Raw genomic sequence first — 27,960 nt, 5'->3', positions numbered from 1 at the left:
CACTATAGGGAATTACAAAAATATGGAAGCCATGATTCCCTCAAGAATCGTACTGTCTACATTCAGTCCAGTTAGTAATACACACACACATGCACGCGCGTGCATGAAAAAAAAAGCTACAAAATGATTGCCAAACAGTATATCTATGTTTGTGTTCATTAGAGTAAGCTGGGATGATTAAGGCAAGATTTTAGATAGGCAACCTTAAAGGACAGGCTGGATTTAGATGAGGACAATGAGAAGAGGAAGTTACAGTACTCTAGAAAGGAGGATTTATTCTGAACCAGTGAAGGGGGGAAGGATAAAATTTGGTAATGAATTACAAGGGCTAGGAAGTGAGTTTGACACAAGCTTACGGCTGAATGGGAGGAAAGACTTTTCCCTCTATCGTCGATAGCTAGGTCTATGAAATAATGGGCATATTAACAGGAGTAAAGGTATACAAATTATTAATTTTTAATTTTACATGCATCAGGGGCACCAGAGCAAAAACCCAAGTGAATACCCAGAGTGTGATGAGATTTGAGAGCTGATATTATGTCTTGATAGTGGAGAATACGTGCCTCGTAAAGGGGGAGTACGGGAATTTTAGGAAAGATGAATTGGCCCCCAGAAGAATAGATGGGAGATCATGACAGTTTGTGACCAAGTTTTTTGAGTGTCCTCTTCTGTGATAAGATTCAATCTTCTTTAGTTGATGAAACTCCCAGGGAAGGGATTTAGGACAATAAATTCTGTTTGGAGGATCTGTCTTTAGCCAGATGGGAGTTCAGAGAGAGCCTCCCCTGCATTTGCTCTTTTTCAAGTGGCTTTAGCTCCAGATAATCCATCTGCCAAAGAGACATCTTCCACAGCTGGAAGGAAAAATCGGGCTGGAAATTTCTCTACTACTAAAATTAGTATTCATTGTTTTTATGGTGTCTGGTCATTTCATTGCTTAGAATGAATGTACCTGTAAAGGAATATTACATCAAGAGACACAATAATGCAGTCTTTAATTGATCCAATAGAAGTGTATTTTGTAATCAGTTCTGTTTTCCTCCCCTGAATGAGAAACCTTGTAGATGGGTTTGAACACTAATTTGCATCCTAATATCCAATTTTCCCACATACCCTCATTCTCTTTAGAATTTTCAATCTTTTGATAAGGGATGACAACTGGCTCTAGGGAGATTACAGTTTCACCTGCAGTGAAATGGAAAATCCCATTACCAGTCCCCAAGTCCCAACAGCTGTGATATTAGAACTGGTAAGACCATGAGAAGCAATTTTAAAAATCTATATAGTCTTTTGCACCTTTAGCTGTTTTAACTAATTGGTTATCAATTTTTTCTTTAATATTTTGGACTCTGATATCTACTTGAAAAGGTTTTCTGTATCAATTTGTAGTATTTTCTGATTTTTATAAACTTCTTAATATCAGTCACATCACACCTCTACTGGTTCTTATCAGCAGATTGTACGATAATTAACTCAGAACAGAATTGACTGGTAGGTAAGAGCTGGGATTTCAAAACAAAGCCATTACTTCTAAGTTTGTTTCACATAAATTAATATCATTTGTGAAATTAATAGTTTCACCATATCAATACAGAATAGAGTAGACTGCTAGGTATTCCAAGTATAATGAAAACTTCTTTGTAATTGTAATGGATTTTTTTTTGTATTGGGGCAATAATTATATAAGATTTTATGGGTCATAAAAGGAACCCAAACAAACAGTAAACAACAAAAACATTTTTTATTAGATCTAAGGAAGTGCGTTTTTTGTTTCTGTTAAATGCTTTCAAAGGATACCAATTTAGTCAAGCTTCATTGTTCAAAGTTAATTAAAATGGAAAAATATGGCAATTTGTCCTTTTTTTGATAGTTGACAGCAAACATATGTAGAAAAGATAGTTGTAAATTGTAGCTCTGTATTTTCCTTGTTTAATTGATCTGGTAATAGAGAAACTTCTTTTACCATCCCTCCACCCCCCTCCCCCCAGCATATTTAACTCAATGAGAACATTCATTGGTTATTTCTTGGGTAATACTATTTTATAAATGTCAACATGATAGTTTTATGAATTCTTAGACTATCTCTCTGGCTGTATTCTCTTAATAGTATTCACATACTCCTTGCTTAGGTTAATATACATCATTAAAAATATTTTTTGCTGTTCTTATTTTTTCCTATTATCTCATTGTCTGCACTCCCTTTGCGCTTGTCTAGATTTTGATTGCAGGTTGTTTTGGGGCAAGTAAGATGTCTGCTTAATTTTATTTTTTATTTTATTTATTTATTTTTTTAATTTTTTTTTCAACGTTTATTTATTTTTGGGACAGAGAGAGACAGAGCATGAATGGGGGAGGGGCAGAGAGAGAGGGAGACACAGAATCGGAAACAGGCTCCAGGCTCTGAGCCATCAGCCCAGAGCCCGACGCGGGGCTCGGACTCACGGACCGCGAGATCGTGACCTGGCTGAAGTCGGACGCTTAACCGACTGCGCCACCCAGGTGCCCCGTCTGCTTAATTTTATTTGAAAGAGAGTTACATGGAGTGTTTAGAACAGTGTTTTCATGAATGTGGTAAAATTAAGTGGTAAGATACTTTTTTCATTTTTTATTTTTTATAACCAATATTTGTTGGGCATCTGACAATGTCTACTATTTTTAGTTACTTCTATTTGGGAACACCATGCTTTCGTTGTGAATTTGTCTCAAAAAGCGTCTTTTCCCCAATGACAATTACCCATTTCTGTTGTTGGCCATTTCTAAATACTTACCAGAGTTTTGTTTCGTTTTCTTTTATAGCCAGCAGTCGGCAGAGGACCTTGCCCGCGTACCCGCCAACTCCACTAGCAATATCTTGAATAGGCTATTGGTCAGTTATGATCCCAGGATAAGACCAAATTTTAAAGGTTTGTTTCTCCCCCCACCAAAAGTCTTCAACCTCTGCAGTTTAAAAATTATTTTACCTGTATAAAATCATTTAGTTGTGATATTCAGAACAATAAGATGTCAAATTGTCATGTTACTGTCCTGTGATGTGCTTAGACTTAGAGCAACTTAATGACAAAGGTATTCAAAGATAAGCAGAACATTAATTCTAATAGTTTCATGTGGTTCCCAGTTAAAAAAACAAAAATAGGTATAGTGTGAATTAACAATCAACCTCTGTCATGGGTTTTCTAAGTAGTACTTCGTATTCTTAACCTTAGTGATTTAAACTTCAAGCTCTGGATGCAGTCTGGCTTTCATTCACAGACACCAATGTTATAATTTGTAGAAAAGCTTATATACTCATTAGGGATGGACAGTAGTTCCTATATGTATTTAGATTATTTCAAAATTTTTGTTAGCATTAAACGTTGATTAAAAATTCCCTCTACTCTTTCGCTGGAAAAAGGTGGCCATATGGTTTTAAAAAACATGTTAACTTTGTGAATAAGAGTGACTATGCTTTCTACCACATAGATTGCTTCTACTCCAACAGAATGTTACTATTTATCACACCTTTCAAGAACCAAACTATACTTTGAATAAAAGTCACAGAAATATTGTTTAGTTGTGCAAATTTTCTTTCTTTCCTTCTTTTCTTTTTTCTTTCTTTCTTTCTTTTTTTTTTTTTTTTGTCCTTTTGATGAGTTAGGAAAAGCTATATGAAAAGCTCTCCTCTGAAAAACTGTAATCCTTATTGCCGGCTAAAGACAGGTATTAATGTAGATCAGATTAACATTATAAGGCTTGATATTTTTTTCTTCTTCCTTTACAGAAAAAAAAAAAATGTCTGCAGCTGTTTCTAGTCAACTGAAGTTATACAACTATGTTGTAAAAACAGGGTTTTTTGTTCATTACCAGAACCTATTCAGTTACTTTCAACAACAGCCATGGTCTGGGTTGTCTCATGTCTACCATATATTGGTTCACCACCTGTTTTTCATCAGTCAGTGGTTCTGTGGCTAAAAGGCTAAATTCACATTTTCCCTTTGTTAGCCCAACCAGCAGCCCACAACGAATAAAAAGAAAAAAGAAAAAAAGCAAGCAAGAAAGAAATTTGCAACATTATACCTTAATTCTCACTCCATGAACTTTCAAATTATTTTCCAACAGGTCAGGCAAAAATCTTTATAATGATTCTGTTATATGTCTGCTTAACTTCACATATTTATGAATTAAAAATCAAAATATAATAATTGTAAGTAAAATGTATTGAATACCGCTTTCTAATTCAAGTAAGATTTGAAGTGATTATAAAAATGCAAAAAGTTAAACCATTTTGAAAATGGTGCTTTTTAAAGAATAATTTACATTTTGTTAAGGTAAATGCATTAGCTCAATTTAAAATTCTTTAAAGGTGAACAACTTACTCCGAGTCTCTACAATTTAAGAGATAAGTATGTCTGAATAAATAACATGAGAAAATACAACTTAACTCATTTTTATTTTTATTATGATCCCTTATTTAGAAAAATGTGTTAATAGCAATTGTGAACATGGAATATTGAGACCATAGATTTAAATTTTTATATCCCATGTGGATTGGAAAAAATATAAAAATCAAGTGCATAAACCATTAAAATTTGAAAATTCTGACCAAGTTTTTTATAGTTACTAAATGTATTCTTAATTTTTATTCACAGGCATTCCTGTTGATGTTGTAGTCAACATTTTTATCAACAGTTTTGGATCCATTCAAGAGACAACAATGGTAAGACTGCAGTTAATTTAATATTTTTAATTATCAAAATTTTAACTAGAGAATAGTGAAACTAATATTAAAACTGAAAAATGAGGGCAACTGAGTGGCTCAGTCCATTAAGCATCCGACTTCAGCTCAGATCATGATCTCACCGTCTGAAAGTTTGAGCCCTGCGGCATTAGCACAGAGCCTGGCGCCTGTTTCGGATTCTTTGTCTCCCCCTCTCTCTCTACCCCTCCCCTGCTTGCACTCTGTCTGTCTCTCTCAAAAATAACATAAAAACATGAAAAAAAACTGAAAAATAAAGGGGCACCTGGGTGGCTCAGTTGGTTTAGCATCTGACTTCATTCAGCTCAGGTCATGATCTCACGGTTCGTGAGTCCGAGCCTGGTGTTGGGCTCTGTGCTGACAGCTCAGAGCCTGGAGCCTGTTTTGGATTCTGTGTCTCCTCTCTCTGCTCCTCCCCATCTTGCGCTCTCTCTCTCTCTCCCAAAAAATAAGTAAACATTAAAAAAATTTAAAAAAAAACAAAAAACTGAAAAATAAAGAATAACTCTAAGGCAAAATGCATGCTTCCTTCTAGTATAAAATATCCAAGTTCCAAGGTTTGTTACATCAATGATTTCAGTGCCTATATAATTTTGCAGTTCAAATGTAGCCTTAATGTTAGTTAAAACTTACGGACTTGGAAGAATTAATATACTCACTCTGAGCAACTAATTGGTTACCACCTGGGAAAAGCACTTCTGCTATGTATTCTGGAGCAACATTTATTTCCTAATATGCTTATCTGTGTGAGCATTAAAAATAAGTGTTCACGGTTTATTTATCTTCTGGTTTCTTGAGGAGAATCTTCATTTCCTCTGTTGTGCTAATATTGTGATGTTGGGATCAGAGAATTGTAGAAAGCAAAGAAGAAAATCAATCTTTCTAAGATATGGCAGCAGAGCTCCCTAAAAAACTGACGTAGTGAGGGGAAAGGTCAAGGAAAAGCAAAGGAAGAGCAGAAAGTAGTGACAGGCAGGCTCCTGTCTTGAAAGGCACGGAAAAGAGTTTGGAGGAGTGGCTGTTATCCGTGATGAGTTGTATTGCAGCTTCCATGAAGTACTTTTTTATTAGTAGGTTACTAATTAGCAGATTACCTGAATGATGTGTGATGTAATTCCTCTTCAGCCTCTTAAAAGACATTCAATAAAGTCTACTTGCTTTTTGATGTTTTAGAATATTGGATTTTGCCCTTTTTGAAAAAACACATGCCGAAATGCTGCTTCAAGTGGGAGAGAGAAGGCTCAAGTTTTTTGTATTTTTTGGAGATACTTATATTTTTATTAATACTTACATTTTTGTCAATATAGTATATGTTCCAGATTGAAAGCCTAGTAATAGATAAGGCACAGTATAATTTTTCAGGGAATATCTCACACTAGAGTAAGAGTGATTTAAAATATGTATTCCATTATTCCTCAGGGTAGCACTATGTGTTATAAAAGCAACTGTGTATTGCATTTAATTTATGACAACTGTTTTTATATCTAATTGCAATGAGAATGTTATTTATTTTTTTTAGAAGCATGTATTTAGCCCCTGAATAACTTGATTATTTTATTAGCTGATAGATGTTTTTGGAGAATTATTCAAAAGGATATTTTGGAATCAAATTCATTTACTTCCAGTGACCTTTTAGTTCACCTAAATGACAGAAACATACAGTATAGATCACTAGAAGATAGCTGTGGAATAAGATACAGACTACTGTTCAGCACTCAGGAGACAAGTGTAGTTAACTTTAACTGAAAATGTGGTTAGTCTGTCTAAGCACTTCACTTTGCAAGAGTAGGAGATGTTATTTTCCCAAGGTGAAACTTTAAGAGGATCTACGTAGTGTCTGTGCTCTCCTCTGTACCCTCTTTTGTCTTTTGTGGCATCGTTGCCCTAATCCTAAATCATCCCTGAAAGATATTCTGGGCTGTTGGAGACATTTCTACTGTATCTTGCATTCTGGGACAGCTAATGCAAGGATATTTGTTCTCATTTGTATAAAGGCTACCATGTGTCCCAACCCAGGAGGTATCATTAATATATCTATGCTTTCGTAATTATTGAATGCCCTCCAAATGTCAGACACCTAAACTTCTCCAGGTCCCATCAGTAGTTACTTGATTGTATTGGGTTGAAAACACCTGGGGAAAAGGGATGCTAGAAAAGGGAGAGGAACTTTCTTACAGAATATTTGAGGATTATAATAAAATATTGCATATTTATAATGTATCCTCTTGTTGTCCTCCTGCTGGGATTCATCATGGTAGCTAGCCCAGAGTACTTCCTGCTGGAACCGGATTCATCCAATTTTCATCAGGGAGTCTTTGTCCCTCCTATTTATCCCTGATTTCTGTCTCTTATCTTCTAATCAGAGCCCTTTATGGCTATTCTGACTCACTTAGTGCTTTCTTTTCAAACCACATCTTTCATCTCTATCATCTGATAGCTTCTTTACTGTAACTAAATTATTTTTGTGTGTTCTTTTATTCTCTAATGGACTGTAAACTTCTTAAAGGCAGGAATAATGTATCCCACTTCATTTTCTCCAAGATACAGGAGACAAAAGGTGCTCCATAAATAGTAAACCTATAAATAATTTCTTATATTAGCTAATATTGATTGAATAAATGAACAAATATTCTGCTCTTTGCCTAGCACAGAGTCAAAGTAGTGTTAAAACAATTGGCAGGGCAAATGTAATTAATAGACTTATGTCAAGCACTTATTTGATTAAGTAACAGACTGAAATAGGTTTTTATTGTAGAGCATTGATTTTGGAAATTTTAGAGACCTTTATCCAGAGGAGCCAAATTATATATATTTGCTGGATGAAAATCAATCTGCCTTTCACTTTGTGTTGTGTAAACACAGCCTAAAGTTTTGCTCGTGGAATAGACTTAAATATTCTGCTTTATTTTTATTATTATATTTATATATTATATTATTATATTATATTATATTATATTATATTAATTATTATTATTAATAATAATTATTATTATTATGTTTTGCTTTCAGCAATGTTTATTTTATACATCCCCATAAAACAGTTTCCTAAACATGTCTTTTGAGACTGTCATATTTTATAGATTTGCTCAGTCTTTTCAAAATAGTGCCCTCAGACTTTGTTCCTTCCAAGTAGGGAAAGTCACAAGGTATTATAGGTACATAGATAACTTTAAGGTATCATCTAAGGAAAAACAAGGTCTAAAACAAAATTTGTTCCTTGTTACTAGATACAAACACTGGTCAGGAATAATAGTGATGGACTCAGGAGAATAACTTAAAGGGTATATTGGATGAGAGGATATTTCTTTTTTTTCCCCTTCCAATCTGCCAGGGTGGGCTTACTTTATTATTATTATTGTTTTAGCTATTGATGTATAATTGACAAAAATTGTAAGAGATTTGAAATTGTGATGATTTGATATATGTCTCCATTGTGAAAGGAGTCCCCTCATCAAATTAATCAATACATCCATCACCTCATATACTTATCTTATTTTTTAAAGTTTTGGTGAGAACATTGAAGTTCTACTTTCTTAGCAAATTTCAGTTACACAAACAGTGTTTTCAACTATAGTCACCATCTTATACATTAGATCCTGACCTTATTTACCTTATTCACTTTATAACTAAAAGTTTGTACTCTTCTACCAACCACACCCCAAGCCCCTGACAACCACTTTTCTACTCTGTTTGTATGCCCTCCAGGCTCATCCATGTTGTTACAAATAACATAATTTCCTTCTTTGAAGGATGAATTGTATTCCATTACACACACACACCCCACATTTTCTTGATCCATTCATCCACTGATGGACACTTAGGTTGTTTCCATACTTTGGGTGTTGTGAATAATGTTGCAGTGAACATGGGAATACAGATATGTCTGCAAGAATATAATTTTATTTCCTTTAGATATATACCCAGAAGTGGGATTACTGGATTTTATGGTTGTTCTATTTTTAATTTCTTGAGGAACCTCCATACTGTTTTCTATAGTGGCGTATATACCAGTTTATGTTCCCATCAGCAGTGTACAATGGTCCCCTTTATTCCACATCCTTGTTGGTATTTGTTACCTCTCTCCCCACCTTTTTGTTTAAAATAATAACTAGAGAACATATTTCTTAGCAACAAAACAAACAAAAAAGTGCCCTAAAACAAGAGGTTGGGAAAAAAGAGTATTAGATTTGTCTAAATACAGGATGTATGTTTATGGAAACAGTATGGTGCACAGTGTGCAAGCCGTGATAGCAGACAGGCTTGTGCTTGAACACCTGAATGTACTTGTGTTGAATACACTTGTGTTGTGTACCCGATGTGCTATACCCTAAAAAGAGTGAATAAGTTACAAAAATAAAGCAACAGTATTTTGCCTGGCATATTAGCTCTCAGTGACGGTGACTCTGGTTGTCAAGCATTTTCAAATTATGTACTGTTTCACAATAGAATCGCATCTTAAAGGAAATGCTAAAGAGAATGAACTCTTTATAAGTTTGTTAGTAGCCCCATTGTAAAGTTGTGGTTTTGTTTATTAATAGCTGCCTAGAAATTTCCCCTACAAAGATATGCTGAAATAAAGGAACTCCTAAAATTTAGGAAGCTTCAATATTGCCCAAAGCTTTTCTCTATAGTTCAAACCTTTCTACCTCAACTGGCAGTTTCTTGTTCCAGAAGGCATAATGCAGAACACAAAGCTCAGGGGTGTGTGTAACATCAGTAGCTTCAAGTCAGGTGGCAGACAGATGTAGGGCAGCTTCTGAAAGAAGGCAACCCAGTCCTTTCTTCCAACAGATAAAGTTGATTATCGAAGAAGCAATCAGGGTTCCAGGCATTCACATTGTTGTTGGGAAATTTTAACCAATTCCATTTGGCAGCCATTTCTTTGTGCTTGTTTGTTTAACTCAGATGCTAACTATTGCTGGCTAAACTAAAAGTAATCTCACATTGATTCACAAGCCATAATTGTGTAGTGAAGGAGAAATTACAGTCATATTAATATTCCTTAAGATCTTTCCATGTTATATGCCCCTACAGCTTGTTTTACGATCCCATTTTATAGTTCAAAATTCTTATTTCTCATTTCGATGTGTTTGTTTGCATCCTACTCCCTTACTTTTTTTGGTAAAATATCATAATTAATACTACAAGTGGTATTTCCTGACATTAATGGTAGCATCACCAAAATTGTCAAATAAATGTAATCATCCTAATTTGAAGTTCTAATTTTATCAGTGTAGATGCCACTGCTTGGGACAACTGGAAAAGGAACATTCAGAACAGTGAGAAGAATGGTTTTTTAGAAGCCAGGTGGCATCTGTTCTATGGTTATGTTTATAATATTTATTGATTTTTTTTTATTCAGTTCTTACTTTGGCTTAAATCACTGGATTTTCATAATTGAAAATGTGAACTATTACACTTGTGGGGGAAAAGTTGGGTATTATGGTTTATTATAATAATCTATACACAGACACTTCACCTCATCTGAGATACGTAAGCGCTCTTTCATGGAAATCAAAGCCTGTTTATACAATCCATATTCTTTCTTTGGTTTAGTCATGCTTCATAATTATATTGAATTATTATTGCACTATAACTCATGATCCTGTCAGACTTTCTGTGCCTTTCTGCTGTATGACTTTTTATTTGTCTTAATAATAGACTTCAGCTCTTTTTGAGCCTATCAGGAAAAAAAAAGTCACATTTGGGATCTGCTAAAAGAGCTTAATTCTGGTTTATGGCAATGATTTATCTTTGTTGTTTTAAAAACAATTTTGTATATTTCCCTTCTATATAGAGATTTACATTTTTTCCTTGAAACTAGTCTTAGTTTACTATTCCTTTTATTTTGTTGCTTTGATTATTAACTTTCCAACATTAATTCATTATAGAATAAAATTAGACATATGTGTTCCCATTTTTTTTCTATTTTACATCTTAGATACACAAACCTTCAAAAGGTTTTATATATATATTTTTTCTCATATGATCTACCTTTAGGTTTGTACCCTATGGTAGGAATAATGTTCCTCCAAGATGTCCATGTCCTAATCTCAGAGTCTGTGGATATGCTGTTTCACATGGCAAAAGAGACTTTGTGTGTGTGATTAAAGTAAGGATCTTGAGCTGGGGAGATTATTCTGTTGTCCAAGCAAGGCCTCTATAATCACCAGGGTCCTTAAAAACAGGAGGCAGGAGGATCAGAGTCAGTAGTAGATGCAATGAAACCTATATGAACTTGGAGTAATACAAGGAAGTGATGTATCATCAGTCAAGGAACATAGGTGCCCTCTAGAACTTGAAAAAAGCAAGGAAATGGAATCTGTCCTCAGAACCTCCAGAAGGAGTCAGCCCTGCAGACACTGTAACTTGGGTCGTGTGAAACTAATTTTGATGTTCTGAACTCCAGAAGTGTGAGATGATAATTGTTATCTGTTAGGCCACTAAAGATTTGGTAATTTTGTTACAGCAGCAATGGGAAACTAAGACACATGCTGATGAATACTTTAATACAGTTTTTCCTCCCAAATTCTGTTGGAGGATCATCCCAATTACGCTAGGTTCTTTTGGTATATGCAGCCCAGCAGACTGCTACTCTCATGGAGTTTTGAGTTCAGAGAGGCACCACAGTACCACCTACCAGGCACTCCTCATATCCATGGAATATTGGAATAGGACTAGAAAATTTTAAATATTCATAAGGTGTTATTGAACGCCATTTAACTAAAACTTTTTAATAAAATTACACATTGAAAAATATTGCTAAAATATGACCTAAAAAATTTTAGTGGCATTTTGTTAACTTGTAATTCCTACATGAAACATCTAACCTCACTAATGACTAAATTTAACCCTTTTCAAACAGCCTTATAACAGCTTTGTTGACAGAACTTTAGTTATTATGCTGCCAGATGCTATGAGAATTGATCTCCTTTATTTCTTTGAATGCTCAATTTGTATTGTAATGTAAAGACTACCCAAGAGTTAAATTAAAGATTGCATATGTGAAGGCTAGGTAAAAATCAGGACTAACCAGAATAGCTATCCTAACAATAATACAAAGTATAAAAACTTTTTAAGTGTTAAAATATCAATAATGCAATTCAACCAGTTTTAATGTCTTGTTGTGAAGTGTTTTATTGCCTTGAAGAAATAGTTGAATTTGGGTGTTAATTGGGACTGAAAATTTTGGAGAACATCCATTTTCTAGATAATGAATAACCGTATGCTCTTTGGAATGAACAATGAGTGGTATTTGTCACCAAGTTCTTTAAAAACAATTAAGTAATTTTCCACTGATAAAAGAAGTCTGTTTCTGATGGGAATTTTTCATTGCAAAACAAACGATAAAGCTATAATTATTGTGATTGAATAATTGAAAATGAAAATAAGTAGGTTTCAAAGATAGTTATCTTAATATAGAGCATTGGAAATGCCAATAACTAGCAATTATTTAGAAATGCCCATAAAACATTCACCAAAGCAACTAATGAGCTTTTATCTTTTAATGAATGTTAAACTCCAATTATTAATTTAAACTGTAAAATTTTAAAACATTCTTAAAAGATATATAAATTTGCTGCAACTTGGATTGAATCATAATACTATGTGGCTACATAGCTAACAGAAAAACATTGTTGAAGTACTTTCATAATGAGATAATAAGATACAATGACCAAGACTGATAGAACAAGAAAAGCAATTTCCAGTTTTTCAGTGATGCTTACTGTAATACAACTCTAGAGTACTCTAAAAAATAAAATTAAGAAAAGGATAACTGTAGAGGCTTGAGGATTATGTGGTATGTTGAGCTTACAACAGAACAGTTGAAAGCAAGAAGAATAATACAGGAGATGCTCAGAAGTATATTTTAGTACTGTGTCAGGATTTGTGACCTTGAAGTAAATTATTGTTAAGAATAACTGTTGGATGGGGTGCCTGGGTGGCGCAGTCGGTTAAGCGTCCGACTTCAGCCAGGTCACGATCTCGCGGTCCGGGAGTTCGAGCCCCGCGTCAGGCTCTGGGCTGATGGCTCAGAGGCTGGAGCCTGTTTCCGATTCTGTGTCTCCCTCTCTCTCTGACCCTCTCCTGTTCATGCTCTGTCTCTCTCTGTCCCAAAAATGAATAAACGTTGAAAAAAAAAATTAAAAAAAAAAGAAAAAAAAAAGAATAACTGTTGGTTGATCAGCACAGTACAGAACAAATTGAATGAGTGACACTATATGCAGAATTTTTTTGAGGCAAAAATTTTATTAATAGGTATTACCGATATTATAAAAGGATAACAGCAGTATAAAAGATATATCCTAATAAGGCAATGTGCTTGTTTAGCCCTTAGTATAGCCAAGTGCAGAATATATTACCTCACTTAATCCTTATAAAAATGCTATCTTTGTGGGTATATTTTTGTTATCCACATCTTATAGACAGGAAACTTTGTCTTCTGTTCAGTTCTTAATCCTCCATAATCTTGCTTTTACTATGTCACTCTATTAAAATGCTTCTGCTAAAATTTTCAGGGGCTTCCTCATTTGCTGAAAGTGTGATTATACTTGAACTTCTGTGACGTCTGCTGATGTTGACCTTCTCAAAGTTTGTGCCTGTTTGGGTTGGTGATGAAATCACATTCTCAGGGTTTCCTTTTCTCCTCAGTCTTCTAGCCTGTCCCTTAAATGCTTGCCTTTCCCAGAGCTTTGTTAGTTAGTTTGTTTGTTTGTTTTTTGCCTTGCATTCCTACTATGATTAATACTTTTAGACAAACTCTTCATTAGTCTTCTTTTTGTTGTTGTTCTGTTTTCAAGATTTATTTCTGCCATAATGTATAACAGAATTTCATTCCTTTTTATGGCTGAATAATATTCCTCGGTGTGTATGTGTATGCAGGCATACCTTGTTTTATTGTCCTTTGCAGATTTTGTCTTTTTTACAAATGGAAGATTTGTGGCAACCTGCAGTGAGCAAGTCTATCGGTGCCGTTTTTCCAACAGCATTTGCTTACTTTCTGCCTCTTTGTCACATTTGGTAATTCTCACAGTATTTCAGACTTTGTTACTATTATTTGTTATGATGGTCTGTGATCTTTGATGTTAGTCTTATAATTGTTTTGGGGCATCAGAAACCATGCTCATAAAAGATGACAAACTTAATTGATAAATGTGTGTGTTCTGACTGGTCCACAAACCAGCCATTTTCTGTTTCTCTCCTTGTCTGTCCTTGGGCCTCCTATTCCCTAAGATACACAATGTTGAAAGTAGGCCAATTAATAACCCTACGATGGCTTCTAAGTGTTCAAGTGAAGGAAGAGTCGCATGTCTTTCACTTTAAATCAAAAGCTAGAAATGATTAAGCTTAGTGAGGAAGGCATATCAAAAGCTGAGATAGGCCAAATGCTGGGCCTCTTGCACCAAACAGCCACATTGTGGTTGCAGAGGAAAAGTTCTTGAAGGAAATTAAAACTGCTGCTCCAGTGAACACATGAATGATAAGAGAGCAAAACAGCCTTATTGCTGATATGAAGAAGGTTTTTGTGGTCCAGATAGATCACACCAGGCACAACATTGCTTTAAGCCAAAGCCTAATCCAGAGCAAGGCTCTAACTCTCTTTAACTCTGTGAAAGCTGAGAGAGGTGAGGAGGCTGCGGAAGAAAAGTGTGAAGCTAGTAGAGGTTGGTTCATGAGGTTTAAGGAAAGAGGCCATCTCTATGACATCAAAGTGCAAGATGAAGCAGCAAGTGCTGATGGAGAAGCTGCAGCAAGTTCTCCGGAAGATCCAGCTGAGATAATTCATGAAGGTGGCTACACTAAACAGCAGATTTTCAATGTACACAAAACAGCCTTCTATTGGAAAAAGATACTATCTAGGACTTTAGCAGCTAGAGAAGAGAAGTCAATGTCTGGCTTCAAAACTTCAAAGAACAGGCTGACTCACTTGTTAGGGCCCAAGGCAGCTGGTGATTTTAAGTTGAAACCAATGTTAATTACCATTCTGAAAACCCCAAGGCCCTTAAGCTTTATACTAACTCCACTCTGCCTGTGCTCTTATCAGTAGCACAAGAAAGCCTGTATGACAGCACCTCTGTTTACAACCTGGTTTACTGAGTATTTTAAGCCCACTGTTGAGACCAACTGCTCTAAAAAAAAGGTTCCTTTCAGAATATGACTGCTCATTCGCAATGCACCTGGTCATCCAACAGTTCCGACAGAGATGGACAAAGAGATTAATGTTGTCTTCATACCTGTTAACATAACATTCATTCTGCAGCCATAGATTAAGAAGTAATTTTGAACTTTGGGGTGCCTGGCTCAGTCGTTTAGTGTCCAACTTCGACTCGGGTCATGGTCTCATGTTTTGTGAGTTCGAGCCCTGTGTCAGGCTCTGTGCTGACAGTTCAGAGCCTAGAGCCTGCTTCGGATTCTTTGTCTCCCCCTCTCTCTGCTCTTCCCCCACTTGTGCTCTGTCTCTCTCTCTCTCTCAAAAATAAATAAACAATTTAAAAAAAGAAGTAATTTTGAACTTCAAGTCTTATTATTTAAGAAAAACTTTCCTCAAGGCTATAGTTGTCATAGATAGTGATTCCTCCATTGGATCTGGGCAAAGTAAATTGAAACCCTTCTGGAAAAGATAGTGTTTTAGATGCTATTAAGATCATTGGTGATTCATGGGAAAAGGTCAAAATGTCAACGTTAATAGGACTTTGGAGAGAGAGATTCCAACCCTCATTACTGACTTTGAGGAGCTTAAGACTGCAGTGGAGGAAATAACTGTAGATGTGATGGAAACAGGGAGAGAACTAGAATTAGAGGTGGAGCCTGAGGATGTGACTGAATTGCTGCGATCCCATGATGAAACTTTAATGGATGAGGAGTTGTTTCCTTTTGGATGAGCAAATAAAGTGATTTCTTGAGATGGAGTCTCCTCCGTGAAGATGCTGTGCAGATTGTTGAAATGACAACAAAGGTTTCAGAATAGTACATAAACTTAGTTGTAAAGCAGCAGCATGATTTGAGAGGATTGACTCCAGTTTTGAAAGAAGTTCTTCTGTGGGTCAAATGCTATAGACAGCATCTCAGGCTACAGAGAAGTCATTCACAAAAGGAAGAGTCACTGGATGTGGCCAACTTCATTGTCGTCTCAGTTTAAGAAATTGCCACAGCCACCCCAGCCTTTGCCAGCCACCACCCTGGTCAGTCGGCAGCCATCAACACCGAGGCAAGACACCCTCCACCGGCAAAAAAAAAAAAAAAAGATTATGACTCACTGAAAGCTCAGATGATGGTTAGTATTTTTTAGCAATAACATATTTTTTAATTAAGGCATGTACTTTGGTTTTTTTCAGACATACTGCTGTCACACACTGAATACACTACGGTATAGTGTAAATATACTTTTTATATGCACTAGAAAACCAAACAATTCATTTGACCTGCTTTACTGCAGTATTTACTTCATTGCTGTGGTCTGGAACTGAACCCGCAATATCGTCAAGGTATGCCTGCATACCACACTTTGGTTATCCATTCATCTCTTGGTGGACACTTGGGTTGTTTCCACCTTTTGACTATTGTGAATAATGCCACGGTGAATCTGAGCATGCAAGTATCTGTTGGAATCTCTCCTTTTGGTTCTTTTGGGCTTATACCTAGGAGTGGAATTGCTGGGGCATATGGTATTCCTATGTTTAACTTTGTGAGGACAGACTATAATTGTTGAAAAGTTAAATATGTACGTAGAGTGAGGACATGTTAGTGATTTATTGAAACTCATTAGTGAGGGATCCAGTGGGATAGTAAAGCTGCTTCAGTGGAGACTTCAGGAGCTGGAAGTGAAGGAATGAATGCTGAAATTAGACTGCTAAATTAGATACAGACTTGTTAATGTCTCACAGGGCAATAAAAACATATTCTTGGTGGATATCTTTTCTACCTGACATAAAACATTTGCATCTACATCAGGCAAAAATCATTTGCAATTTACAAACCTGCTATAGGTTATATGATTTTATGGCATCTGGGCCCCTAACCAGTAGAAAATGGCAAGTCAGACAAAGTTACATTTTCCCGAAGAATCCTATGACCCTTTAAGTGGGCTTGTTAGACAATGTTTTCAGCATGATATTAAAAAGGCAAACAACAGCATTTTTTCTCTATTTCCAGATTTTATTTTACTTTACCTCCTTTTCCCTTTTATTTTGTTTATACTATGTTTTGCATTCAATTTTTTTTGTAGCTTCATCTTCGTACATACCTTTCTTAGGATGAATTACTTTGTTGGAATTTGTTTACTTTCCTTTAAATTTTGATATATGTTGCCAAATAACCCTCCAAGAAAGTTTTTAAGTTTATTTTGCTATCCGTAGTGTAGGAATGTGCCAGGTCTCCATGCCTTGTGAATAATAAATATGATTACTCATCATCCTCATTTCCAATTTCATGAACAAAGGGAAAAAATTGAATCTTGTTTTTTATTGTGTTCCGTTTCTAGTGAGGCGGAACATATCTTCATGTTCATTGGCTCTTCTTAGCAGACTTCGCTATTGGGTTTTCCATGAGAAATGTTACTTTCTTGAAAGAAACTCGTAGTATCAGTGTTTTGAGAGAATGATCAGATTGTTTTATATAAATTATGTTCATATTTTTAATGGTAAATTCATTATATCATATGAAAATAACATATTTTACTAATCTGTTCCTCCATGATAGATTTTATATTGTTTCTGGGGGTTTTTGTTGGTTTGTTTGGCTATTACATAGATGTGTGCAATAAACATCCTTGAAATATATTTATGTGCCAAGTGCATTCACTTTTATGTATGTATGTATGTATGTATTTTTTAATGTTTCTTTTTGAGACAGATCAAGAGGGAGAGAGAGTGTGAACGGAGGAGGGGCAGAGAGAGAGGGAGACACAGAATCCATGACCTGAGCCGAAGTCGGACTCTAAATGACTGAGCCACCTAGGTGCCCCAAGTGCATTCACTTTTAAAAGTAGAGTTTATTTTTATTTTTTTAAATTTATTTTGAGAGAGAGAGAGAGCACAAGTGGGGGAGGGCAGAGAGGGAGAGAAAGAATCCCAAGCAGGCTCTGCACCATCAGCACAGAGCCTGACGTAGGGCTTGAGCTCAAGAAACGCAAGGTCATTACCTGAGCTAAGATCAAGAGTCAGATGCCTAACCTAGTGCACCACCCAGGCACTCCAAAAGTAGATTCTTTCAGAGCAGTTTTAGCTTCACAGCAAAATTGAGCAGAATGTGTAGGGAACTCTCATACACCCCCTGCCTCTCCCTGCCTACAGCCTCCCCCACTGTGGACATCTGCACCAAAGAGATACATTTGTTGCAATCAGTGAACCTACAACGACACATCATCACCTAAAGTCTGTTAGATTACATTAGGGTTTGCTCTTGGTGTTGTTCATTTCATGGGTTTTGACAAAGGTGTGAACACATGATCTACTATTATAATTTGATACAAAAGAATCTCGCTAAGCTAAAAATCCTTTGTGCTCTACCTATTCATCTCCCCCTGGCAACCACTGATTTTTTTTTTTTTTTTTTTTTTTTTACTGTATCCATAGTATTGCCTTTTCCAGAATGTCACATAGTTGGAATCATGCAGCATATAGCCTTTCCAGATTTGGGTCTTTCACTTAATAGTATATATTTAACATTCCTGTATGTCTTTTCGTGGCTTGACAGTGCATTTCTTTATCCTGGTGAGTAATATCTGTTGTGTGGATGTACCACGGTTTGTCCATTCATTTACTGAGGGACAAGTTTTGACAATCATGAATAAAACTACAGTAAACATGGATGTGCAGGTTTTTGTGTGAGTGTAAGTTCTCAGCTCCTTTGGGTAAAAATACCAAGCAGTGCAGTGTGGTAAGAGTATGTGTCATTTTGTAAGAAACTTCCAACTGTCTTCCAAAGTGGATGCACCGTTTTCATTTCCACCATCAATGAATGAGCGATCCTGTTGTTCCACATCCTCATTTGCATTTGGTGTTGTCAGTGTGCTGGATTTTGGCCCTTTCTAATAGGTGGTGTAGTGGTATCTCATTGTTTTAATTTACATTTCCCTAATGACATGTAAAGTGGAACATCTCCTCATATGCTTATTTGCCATCAGTATATCTTCTTTGGTGAGGTGTCTATTAAGATATTTGGCCCATTTTTAATGGGGTTGTTTGCTTTCCTATTGTTGCATTTCAAAAGTTCTTTGTAGGGGCACCTGGGTGGCTCAGTCATTTGAGCATCCAACTTTGGCTCAAGTCATGATCTCATGGTTTGTGGGTTCGAGCCCCGCATCCGGCTCTGTGCTGACAGCTCTGTGTGTCTCACTCTCTCTCTGCCCTTCCTCCACTCATGTTCTGTTTCTCTGTCAAAAATAAATAAACATTAAAAAAATTAAAAAGAGTCCTTCGTATATTTCTTGCTCTTGATTTTTAACTAATGTCTTTCCACTGATTACTTACAAAACCTCTGTCTCTTGTTCTGGCCTCTTTTTAGTGATGATATTGATTATGTTTGTCAATTTATGTATCTTGATATTTAGTGATTCTTTTAATTAATTTTTTTTGAAGTTTTCATTTATTTTTGAGAGATCAGGAGCATGGGAGGAGCAGACACAGGAGAGAGAGACACACAGAATCTGAAGCAACCTCCAGTCTCTGAGCTGTCAACACAGAGCCTGATGCGGGGCTTGAACCCACGAACTGTGAGATCATGACCTGAGTCAAAGTCGGATGCTTAACCAACTGGCCACCAGGCACCCCTTAATGATTCTTTTGTGTTACTGATAAAACACTTACCTGACCTTCTCTGATCGCAGCACCTGGCAGAATTCTGCCCACTCTCAGGGACCCTCCTCAGATTCACATTCTACAGCCTTTCCTGACTGGTGTCTGAAGTGATCATTTATTCTGTTAACAAGTACTGTCACCCTTAGAATCCTTACCAATTATTTCCTTACTTGTATCCTCATCACCTCCTGAGAGTGTGGCCCTCATGTTTTTATCCTTCTCAGACTGGTAGCTCAGAACTTCGAACATAGAAAGTCCTTAATGAATTACTGTTTAGTGAGTGAACAAATGAAGGAAGAAATGAATGTTTAACCTAGCATAGTAAAACTGATTGTTAACCGAGCCTCTTTTGTAATCATTGAATTTAGTCTGGAACATAATAGCAAGTAGATATTTTATTTTGTTAGTCTATAAAACAAACTTGCCATTGCTCATTGATGTATCTAAAGTCTGTGAAATCTTAATATTAGATTAAGCAGATATTAATAATTAATGTTAATAATCAGAAATCTGCTTTGTTTTCTAATATTGTATTATGTTGATCTGTGTATAATCAGCAACTAATATAGTACTTTACATCTGGTACATGAACAATGATTTTTCAAAGCTTTTGAAGAATTAATAGAATTAAAGTTAGTTTTGATGTTTGGTAACCAATTAAAACTTACAGGTGGCATCTTTACAACAATAGAAAAGAAATGCTTTCAATAGTAATTGTTAGCCTTTTCACAGGGGTGATATAGCTATCTTGATAATAATGTTAATAATACATATAATAAATTAGCTAACTATGAGTACTTCTTTGTTCCAGGTTTCATGCTTTAGGTACAGCATTTCATTTGATTCCTGTGAATAATTTAGGATTAATTTTATTGATGAGGAATTTGAGGCTCAGAGAGATTAAGTGAATTGCTTTAGGGCACATAAAATATATATAATTCAGACCCATATTTGTCTGACTGTCCTGTCTTCAGGTCCCTGCCTTGATGTCAGTTCGCTTGGCTACTTTTATCTAATCCTGAGTCTAGATTAGATGCCCTGTTGCAAACTATTTCCATTTTTATAGCCTTTTGCAAATTGTTTTATGTTTGACTGATTGTCAGTGTAACTTACAATTATCTTTGAAGTCTGGGAGTACTCACAGATGTATCCTTAGTATCCAGTGTTTGGAAAAGAATATATGGTTAATAAATAATTTTTGAATTGAATGAATGAGCCAACCCATCACCTAGGGATTTAGGAGGAATTTAAGTAAACATTTTCTGAAAGTATAGAATGTACTCTGTAGCTAGATTCTCAAGGATGTTTAATGAAAAGAGAACTAACTTATTTATATAGCAGTCACTGTGTTAATCTTTTAATTGAGTATTTTATTGAATTATCACGTTAGGGTATTAATATTCATGCTTTTTATATGAAGAAACTGAGCTCAGAGAGGTTAAGAAACTTGCTTAGGGTCAAAGCTAAAGATTCAGAGCTGAAATTTGAGTCAAGTACTTTATCTTTTCTAGCCCATGTTGACTCCATTATACTAGGCTTTATAATTTGGCTAATATAACTTCAAAAACACTATTTATGATGATATATAGAATAAAAAGGTGGTGACATTAAAACATTCTTGTATCATTTGTAATTTTGTAATTTTTTCCACAGATAGGTTTTATTTTGTCAAAACCCTCTGGTACTGTATAGGGCTATGCAAGGCTTTAATCAGCTTTCAGCTGGTTAAAATGCTTTGAACTTAATCATGGATATAAAGGTATAAGTGATATAAAGATATTCATGCATTGATGGAAACACTGGTTAGAGTTCAAGAAGGATTTGGAATAATGATCTTCACATGGAGAAACACTCTTAAAATTGCTATAGAATTTTTAAAAGAAAAATAATTTTGCTGTATAATTTTAGATGAACTATCCATACAATTTTGGAGACAGAATAGTGGAACATAGGATATGTGTATGTGTGGAGATTTTAAGGAGAATTCAGGTTACCCCAAACATTATAAGGTGGCTTGTTTTTAATTATGCAAAGTATGCTGAAGTTAAAGGTTGGCATTGCTTTCATTCCTGTCAGATATCTTGAGTATTATTAAAAATATTGATATAATATCATTGGAAATTAATTACTACGGGGCAAACCAGCATACACCCCAAAATGTAGTTGTTTTTAGTCTAGATACAGAATACCAATAGATCTTAATATTAGTATCTCTATAAATATATCTAACATTCTATTAAAATAAGAATACCTAATATTAGACTAAAATAAAGCATCTAGATTCTAAAAGCCACATTGGCAGAGTTGCTTAATTAACAGTGGCATCCAAATAATGCTGACAGTCTCTTGTCAGGTATATGACAATCCCTCAAATGATATTTTACTTTTCATCCATCTCTATTTCTGGCAAGGATTTGAGGTGTATAATAACAACAAAAAAAAATGCAAGCAAATAATTGAAATAGGACTAAATGTGCAAGAACCATGCAATGATAGTCATACCAGGATATGAGAGATGAATTATTAATTCAATTGGCTGTAGAATTTAGCCTTCACTCCTTAGCTGCCAGACAAAAAGAAAAACATGATGAGATACTTCAGTTTCACTTTCCTGTAATAGGAGGCATGTAAGAGAATCAGGAGAGCATTTTTAGGAATAAACTCTAAGGAGTAGATTTATTTTTGCAAAGCGCTTAGAGTAAGTGTGCCTAGCACACAGTAAATATCTATTAAATGATATAGTAATATATGTATAAACAAGTGAAAAATTAATAAATAAAGAAGAATTTATCTTGTGTATTTTCATATAATGGTCGTTGACCAAAATAAGGGGTCATGGCTTTAGCAACATGTTTACAGAAGATAGATAGGCAACCTCATCTGGTTATTTTTCATACTGATCCTTGACAACAAGTTAAGGACATGTATTTTATCATGACATGTGAATGCACATTTTAAACATAGAAGTTTAAAGATGTGGTTTTCGATGAATTACCTTTTGACAAGACATAGAACATAAAGAAAGTAATAAAATAGTTTTAGTGTGTGTAATTTTAGAATACCAATAATTTTAGCTGATCATTTCAAGGAAGCTTTTTAGCAAATAATATGAAGTTGAATACTCATAAGTGCTCAAAGTCATGACAAGTCTATGTCAACCATGCGCTTAGTGAAGGCAGTATAATTGTTATTTTATTAGAAAATAATTGAACCTAATGTGTATGCCTTTTAAAGGGGAGAGCCATGGATGTTTGCCTGGAATGGATAAAAACTTGGGGTGGGAAGAGCATTACTTCTGCTGGAAGTGTCACCACATGATGGTGAGAAGCCTTTGTCTTGGATGAGTTTGAGTTATTTCTTGTAGTCGTGACAACCACAGTCAGATATAAGGCAGTTAAATCCCATTATGAATTTTAAGATATGCATATATTTTAACAAACAGTTTTGTAGCTGTGCAACATAACTCTTTGTTTTCTAGAGTCCTTGGCCTCCTTTATTCCCTCCTTAATTCCATGTTCATTTAATAAGATAAATGTTACCTTCCCCCCCCCCCCCCAATGGTGCAGATAAGTTCAGTGTCAGCCTATATAATCCTTTTTTTTAGTGTTTATTATTTACTTTTGAGAGAGGCGTGTGGGGGGAGGGAGAGAGAGAGAGAGAGCACACGCCTGCGCCAGCAGGGGAGGGGGAGGGGCAGAGAGAGACGGAGACACAGAATCCGAAGCGGGCTCCAGGCTCTGAGCTGTCAGCACAGAGCTCAACGTGGGGCTGGAACCCATGAACAGTGAGATCATGACCTGAGCTGAAGTTGGATGTTTAACTGACTGAGCTACCCAGGCACCCTGCTTATATAATCCTTGGTTTATTTGCCTTGGACACTCTGAAACCATCTGCATATGATTTTTAAGAAACCATTTGTGTTGTATATGTTGAAGCCTTTAGAAACCTGAAGTTTAGAGTAGCTATGAGATATAGGTAGGTTAAATCTTATTTTACTCTCTGTACTTAAGTGTGTGGATATTGTTACTGTGTGCCTTTACCCTTCTATGATTACTATACATTCTGAAGATCATATGAGAAAGTAAAATGTCTCAGATTGCTCCTTGCTTATGCTTTATTTTATATTTTACACATATGTAAAGCATGTACATTTAGGTTTTATAGAAATCTATTAGGTCTTATTATTTAGTAAAAGATATCTATAACCTCTCCCTAGTTAATTATTTTGGATTTTGATTTGAAGTTTATGATTTCATTCATTTTGATAATATCAAAAGACTATATGGATAGATAGTATTTTGTGAATTTTGAATGATTGAAAATAAGGAAGCTGAAGCCCAATGCAATTTATGCTTTGGACACTTTTGTGCACGTTCTGAGTATAGTATATACAATTAAAATCAAAAGATGTGAGCATGATGCTCAATGTTAAGTTCGTATATACTAACAACCTGATTTGTGCTAGAACCCCATTTAACTGGCAGATAATAAGATGTATTAAGGTATTAAACTTGTTCCTAGTGCACATACTCTTAAAATCTATGTCTTGACATAATTCAATTTTTACAAAGTTTTAAGGTAAAAATTTTAGGAGATAGACAAAAAACTCAAGTAAATAATCAGCTATTTAGTAGATTTCAAAACATTTATCTACTATAGTTAAATAAAATATAACATTTACAAATTTTGATGTACCTGTTTTGCATCCAATGCAAATCTCATTTGACTATCTTAAATTCTCTCTATAATCGTACATGTATGAATCTTCAAAGACAGTTTTTCTTTTTCCTTCTTAGGTAAACATATGTACGTATGTGTGTTATATACATATATACATAATATTATATAATGTATATGTTTTATATACACATATATATTATTTTTGTAGTTTGCTAACTAGTAAAAGGCCAGGAGAAATTTTTTCTTTACTCTCCTTTTTTTTTTTTTAGCTTTATTGAGGTATAGGAGTAAGAGTAATTAAAGATGGGCATTAAGCATAAGGCAGTGAGTGTTGGAAAGGCACATTTCATAAGCAAGAAATAAAAATTATTTTAGATATATTGACACAATGTGCACATATATTGATTAATAACCTGAAGCTTTTTTGTTGTTGTTTATTTTGTTTTGTTATTATTATTATTTTAATTTAAATCAAAGTTAGTTAACATACAGTGTAATGATGATTTCAGGAATAGAATTCAGTAATTCATCACTTATGTGTAACACCCAGTGCTCATCCCAACTAGTGTCCTCCTTAACGCCCCTTCCCTATTTAGTCCATACCCTCACCTACTTGTCATCTATTTTGAATTAAATTTTATTATTTTTTTGGTGTGTTGGGGGGGGGAAGAATATGGTAATATTTAGCAGTCTCAGGTTTTTATGACACCACTTACCCAACTGCCGTAACTGGCATTTGTATAAAGGTAAAGCAATTATTGGTAAACTTACATTCTGATGTTGGAGCTAGCAAGTGCTGCTGGAATGTCTATAGAGACACAAGGGTCTTTTTAGACTGCTCTTTTTATTTAGTGACCAAACTGTTTTGATCCTGGTTGACGTTACAAGACCAAAAATATCGGTGCTGCTAATCACTGAAACTCTTTTTATTCTGGTGCTGAGTATGCCTTTCAAATAGCAGTAAACACCCACACGCACACATTTTTTTCCCCCCCAGGACTATAGAGTTAACATCTTCTTGAGACAAAAATGGAACGATCCCAGGTTGAAGCTCCCTAGTGATTTTCGGGGCTCAGATGCACTGACAGTGGATCCCACGATGTACAAGTGTCTGTGGAAACCTGACTTATTTTTTGCAAATGAAAAAAGTGCCAATTTTCATGATGTGACCCAGGAAAATATCCTTCTATTTATTTTTCGTGATGGAGATGTTCTTGTCAGCATGAGGTACTTGTTAATATTTGTACATTTATACATGTATATATATATATATTTTAAGTCAGTGTATCACAGAGAAACATGTTAAGCAACTTCTAAGACCTCTGTTTCTACTTTCAGGTTATCTATTACTCTTTCCTGCCCTTTGGACTTGACCTTGTTTCCCATGGATACACAACGTTGCAAGATGCAGCTGGAGAGCTGTATGTAAATGAGACCCAAAGTGACTATAACATAAAATCTATGTGTGACTATATGTTTAAAACCTCTAGACAATACATTCTACTAATATCTTGGATAACAATGATAAAACTGATGCTTTTGATTACAAATAGTAAAATAATTTATTTAGGAAAATTATTGTTATTCTTTTACCGTAATCATTACTAAGATAGATCCCTTTGGTACTAGTTTTACTTTCAGTTACGTAGGTGTATACTTCTAACTTCTTATAATTGCCAACTTCGTTTGAAATTAGTATCATAATTAAAGTAAATGATGAGGCACCTAGGTGGCTCAGTCGGCTAAGCATCTGACTTCAGATCAGGTCCTGATCTCACTGCTAGTGAGTTTGAGCCCCATGTTGGGCTTGGTGCTGACAGCTCAGAGCCTGAAGCCTACTTCGGATTCTGTGTCTTCCTCTCTCTGCCCCTCCCCTGCTCGCGCTCTGTCTGTCTCTCTCTCCCAAAAATAAATAAACATTTTAAAAAGTAAGTAAAATAAATGAAAAAAAATTATGTCTTAACAACTGTTCTGCTGTTAAAATCACGTGTTCAGAGCAGAAAATTTGAAAACATTGAAAAACTGTCTCTAAATCCTGCCAAAAAGTCATTTTCTTTGGATGTGTAAAAATTTTTTCGACAACATTGGAATTTTTGTGTTTCTATGATCATATGTTTTTCAGTTTATGAAGGGTGCACCAAATTAAGGTATAAAGTATATTAATTGAAATTATTATTGAAATGATTATTTACCTTTAAAATATATTAATTCACTATGATGCTTATCTTTTGAAAATAAAAGTGGGACACAAAACTTGAAAAATGAACACTAACACAAGGAATCCTTAGCCTGAATACCTATATACCGTGAGCTATTTCAGCAAAAAATAAAGAGTGATAGCCTTGGAAAATATTGTATATATACTTGCTAGATGATGTGCTTTAAAGTTACTTTGTGGTTATTTGTTGTTATTTTAAGTGTACTGAAGTTTGATCCTACATTTGAACAATATCGGTTGCTTTCTAAGTATAAAATGGGATTTTGTAGATGTAAGTGTGTGTATGTACATTTTTGTGAATGTGTTGTACAGTGTATACCTGTGTGTCAATATGTATTTGTGTAGAAAATTTTAAGTATTTACATTCAAATCTATTACCAGATGCACTGAAATATTGCTTTGGAAAATCCATACACTTTAAGAGTTGAATGGTAGGCTACTCTATGCTGTAAAACCCTATAGGACCCTTGAATTGTAGCCATATTACCTAAGCCCAAAATGTGTGCTTCGGCCTGCTGTAATACTGTCCACTTGAGAGGTTGTTTTACTGCTTTCCTGTGGCCATGCAACTCCTTCAGGGGAGTTTGTGGTCATGTCTTCAAAAATATAGGTGATTTCGTGCTTAAATGTTTTTTGTTTTTTGTTTTTTAATTTCCAGGTAGCATATTGTATAGTTGGGAATGTAGATATGCAAAAAAGCTAGAATGACTTATTCACTACTCTTTATCAACAACAGTTCAGAATTTTGATATAGAGAAATGTGCTACTACATATGATGCCGTAGGATTGTAACTGCAATATGCTAAATATTTTAGCTTATTCTTTCTTTAAGCCAACTAATTATCTGTAAATTTGTGCTAATATTTTCATTAATGGCCATAGATTTTATCTCTTCACATTTTTAACAAAAATTTTATATAAGTAAGGCCTATGATCTTACCGTTGCTGAACTTGATAATTGGACTACTAAAATATTTAAAAGTATTAATAATCATATTCCAAACTAATATTTTTATGTATTTACTTTTGTTTATAGTTGGCTACACAACTGATGATTTACGGTTTATCTGGCAATCAGGGGATCCTGTTCAGTTAGAAAAAATTGCATTGCCTCAGTTTGATATTAAAAAGGAAGATATCGAATATGGTAACTGTACAAAATACTATAAAGGCACTGGTAAGTAATATTCTTTGAATTAAACAAAACTAAGTCATATTTCAAAGATTCATTTTAATTTTAATATATGCTAGGAACAGGATAGAAAAAAACTTAGTTAAAAAGAAAGTTCAGTATTTATAAGTAACTTAAATTACATACTTAAATCTTTCATAAAATTACATTTACTGAAGTTCTTAAAAAAATTTTATTCTAGTTTTGCTTTTCTTTTTGTAATTCTAGATAACAAGAGGTTTTCAATTTTTTATTTTAATAATATGAACTCTCCCAAGCAATGGTTTGCTTAAGTATTGAAGAAACTCTGCTTCTGGCAAGATTCATTTTGGGGCCAAACATTATGGAATTGATCGATGTA

The 27,960-nt window shown here is 34.9% G+C and overlaps 1 protein-coding gene across 3 annotated transcripts in view; it reads left to right on the top strand.

Annotated features, from left to right (window-relative positions):
* The window catches only part of GLRB (glycine receptor beta), a 101,921-nt gene that overhangs the window by 33,865 nt on the left and 40,096 nt on the right, over positions 1-27,960 (top strand). For 2 of the 3 annotated variants that reach the window (XM_047854725.1, XM_047854724.1), the window contains exons 3-7: positions 2,797-2,903; positions 4,626-4,693; positions 25,208-25,437; positions 25,549-25,631; positions 27,465-27,605. In XM_047854725.1, coding sequence (XP_047710681.1) covers positions 2,797-2,903; positions 4,626-4,693; positions 25,208-25,437; positions 25,549-25,631; positions 27,465-27,605 — 629 coding nt within the window. Of the gene's footprint in view, positions 1-2,796; positions 2,904-4,007; positions 4,096-4,625; positions 4,694-25,207; positions 25,438-25,548; positions 25,632-27,464; positions 27,606-27,960 lie in introns of those variants that run through there. The other variant, XM_047854726.1, reaches the window with a different exon arrangement.

Source organism: Prionailurus viverrinus, chromosome B1, assembly GCF_022837055.1.
Source record: "Prionailurus viverrinus isolate Anna chromosome B1, UM_Priviv_1.0, whole genome shotgun sequence".
Taxonomy (NCBI): Eukaryota; Metazoa; Chordata; class Mammalia; order Carnivora; family Felidae; genus Prionailurus; species Prionailurus viverrinus.
The sequence above is the reverse complement of the archived record's forward strand: the minus strand, read 5'-3'. Positions and strand labels throughout refer to the sequence as shown.